At 41.2% G+C, this 1,785-nt stretch overlaps 1 protein-coding gene across 1 annotated transcript in view; it reads right to left on the bottom strand.

Moving 5' to 3' along the window:
• Positions 1-122: 122 nt before the first annotated feature.
• Positions 123-1,785, bottom strand: part of LOC106534679 (X-ray repair cross-complementing protein 6) — a gene marked incomplete at its 3' end in the record, with an annotated part of 9,169 nt that continues 7,506 nt past the window's right edge. The window contains 1 exon segment of the mRNA XM_014031385.1: positions 123-167. Coding sequence (XP_013886839.1) covers positions 123-167 — 45 coding nt within the window.

Below are 1,785 nucleotides of genomic sequence, written 5' to 3' on the forward strand. Positions count from 1 at the left end.
CGATTAATCGATTAATCGTGGCAGCCCTAATTGCCAATACAAGTTCTGGTTCGTTTGTTTGAAGAATGAAACATCTCACCAGGTTGATCAAGGTCGTGGTACACATAGACATGTTTGAAAGAGTTCCTGGGGTTCTTGCTCTGTTCTGTGCCAAAAAACACCAAAGCAACGAGGTCCCTGTAACTTTGGATGATTTTCCTGGTGTAAACACTCCATACAACCTGCAACAACACAAAAATATATTATCACTGACAATATGAGAACAAATTTTAGACTAACAGCAACTTTCAAAGCCTTTCAATATATGAATTTCAAATTGTTGTGAGCTGGTACACCCACAGAAAGCAGAAAAAAGACACATAATGACACATTATGAGCCGGTTTCGCAGACAAGGCTTAAGGCTGATTTATTGTTATGTTCAAAATTTTCTAAACGAAGTCTTTGTAACAAGAATTTATTTTTTTGTCGATAATTTCATTCAATTCTAGTTTTGCCTTCCGCATTTTTTTGCTCTCTAGAACAATCTCACCTTTTGACAGTGTAATTACAGCGGAAAACCAGCAGATGGCGACTATGTCACACAAAACACAGCTCTGAAAAGAACCCGTGACGTTTCACCCCCTCCCAGGGGAGAACTCACGTTCAGGTTACGTATGACGTATGACGTTGCTGACGTTGTGCTCTTCTGACACAAAATGGCGGTTTCACTCTGACCCAGAGRCAGCAGCTTCGCACCTACGGAGCTTAAAACTCCGTTTTTACGCTTTCCAGCGTAACTTTATTTAGCTTTACGCACCCCAGAGCAGGGCGAACGATTTATAAGCTAAAATCCGTGATTCTCACGGAACACAGGGTAAGACTTTCTGCGCGCGCAGCTTCAAGACTGAAGAAATAGTAGCTTCCCTGAATAGCGCTTAGCAGCGCTTCACACGCTCAGTGTGGTCAGACTGACTCGTCTGAATTAACGCCTCGGCACAAACAATTAAGTTTCTTAACCTCCAACGGCGCTAAAAACTCCTACACGTTGTGTTTATTTCTATAAACCGTGATGACAGCTTCTCAAGTTGCGATCTTAAGAGCTTTGTCGCGGAGTTCAAACTGGAATATGCGTAATTACGCACGTAACCCAGACCAGATTTATGGTTCTAAAACCGACGGTATGAACACACTGGATTTATAAAGGATCCTTTTTCACTCATTCATCCACAGATATGAGCACATGCATGCAATAAGTCGCTTTCTCAAGCGAAACACGMTTGCTGCTTTCTTAAGAGTCTGACGGCGCAGCCCTCTCCAGCAGAAACCTCCTTTCTCGCGCGGCGGCGAGACAGAACCAGAACCTCAGCGGGTCCAGATGCACATTTGCCAGGATAAACAGATTTAAACAGAACCAAGTCTGCAGTACTTGGAACTGATTCTGAACACTCAAGCAAAGCCGTATTTCTTAAAAAAAAAAACAAATACCATGAAGGGTTTTTAAGTTCATGCCGATGTGGGAAAAATTAATAATTTGTTTTTTCAAATTCATGAACAGAATTAATATTTCATCACTCCAAGATTAGCATAATGCGTGCCCGCATTCTCCACCATAATATGTAAAGAGACACCCTATGAAATTAGGACCAGCCTAATCTCACAAGATAATCCCTCAAGTTCTTTGCGTATGAAATCCCGGACAGGTAATGAAATACCCCCTGATCATGAATGAGAAATGAAAACTTGTGACCTGAACGTATTTCCAAATAAAGTAATTTATTTTAGATATATGAACAGGATTAAACACA

This window comes from Austrofundulus limnaeus, unplaced genomic scaffold (genome assembly GCF_001266775.1).
Source record: "Austrofundulus limnaeus strain Quisiro unplaced genomic scaffold, Austrofundulus_limnaeus-1.0 Scaffold1243, whole genome shotgun sequence".
NCBI lineage: Eukaryota > Metazoa > Chordata > Actinopteri > Cyprinodontiformes > Rivulidae > Austrofundulus > Austrofundulus limnaeus.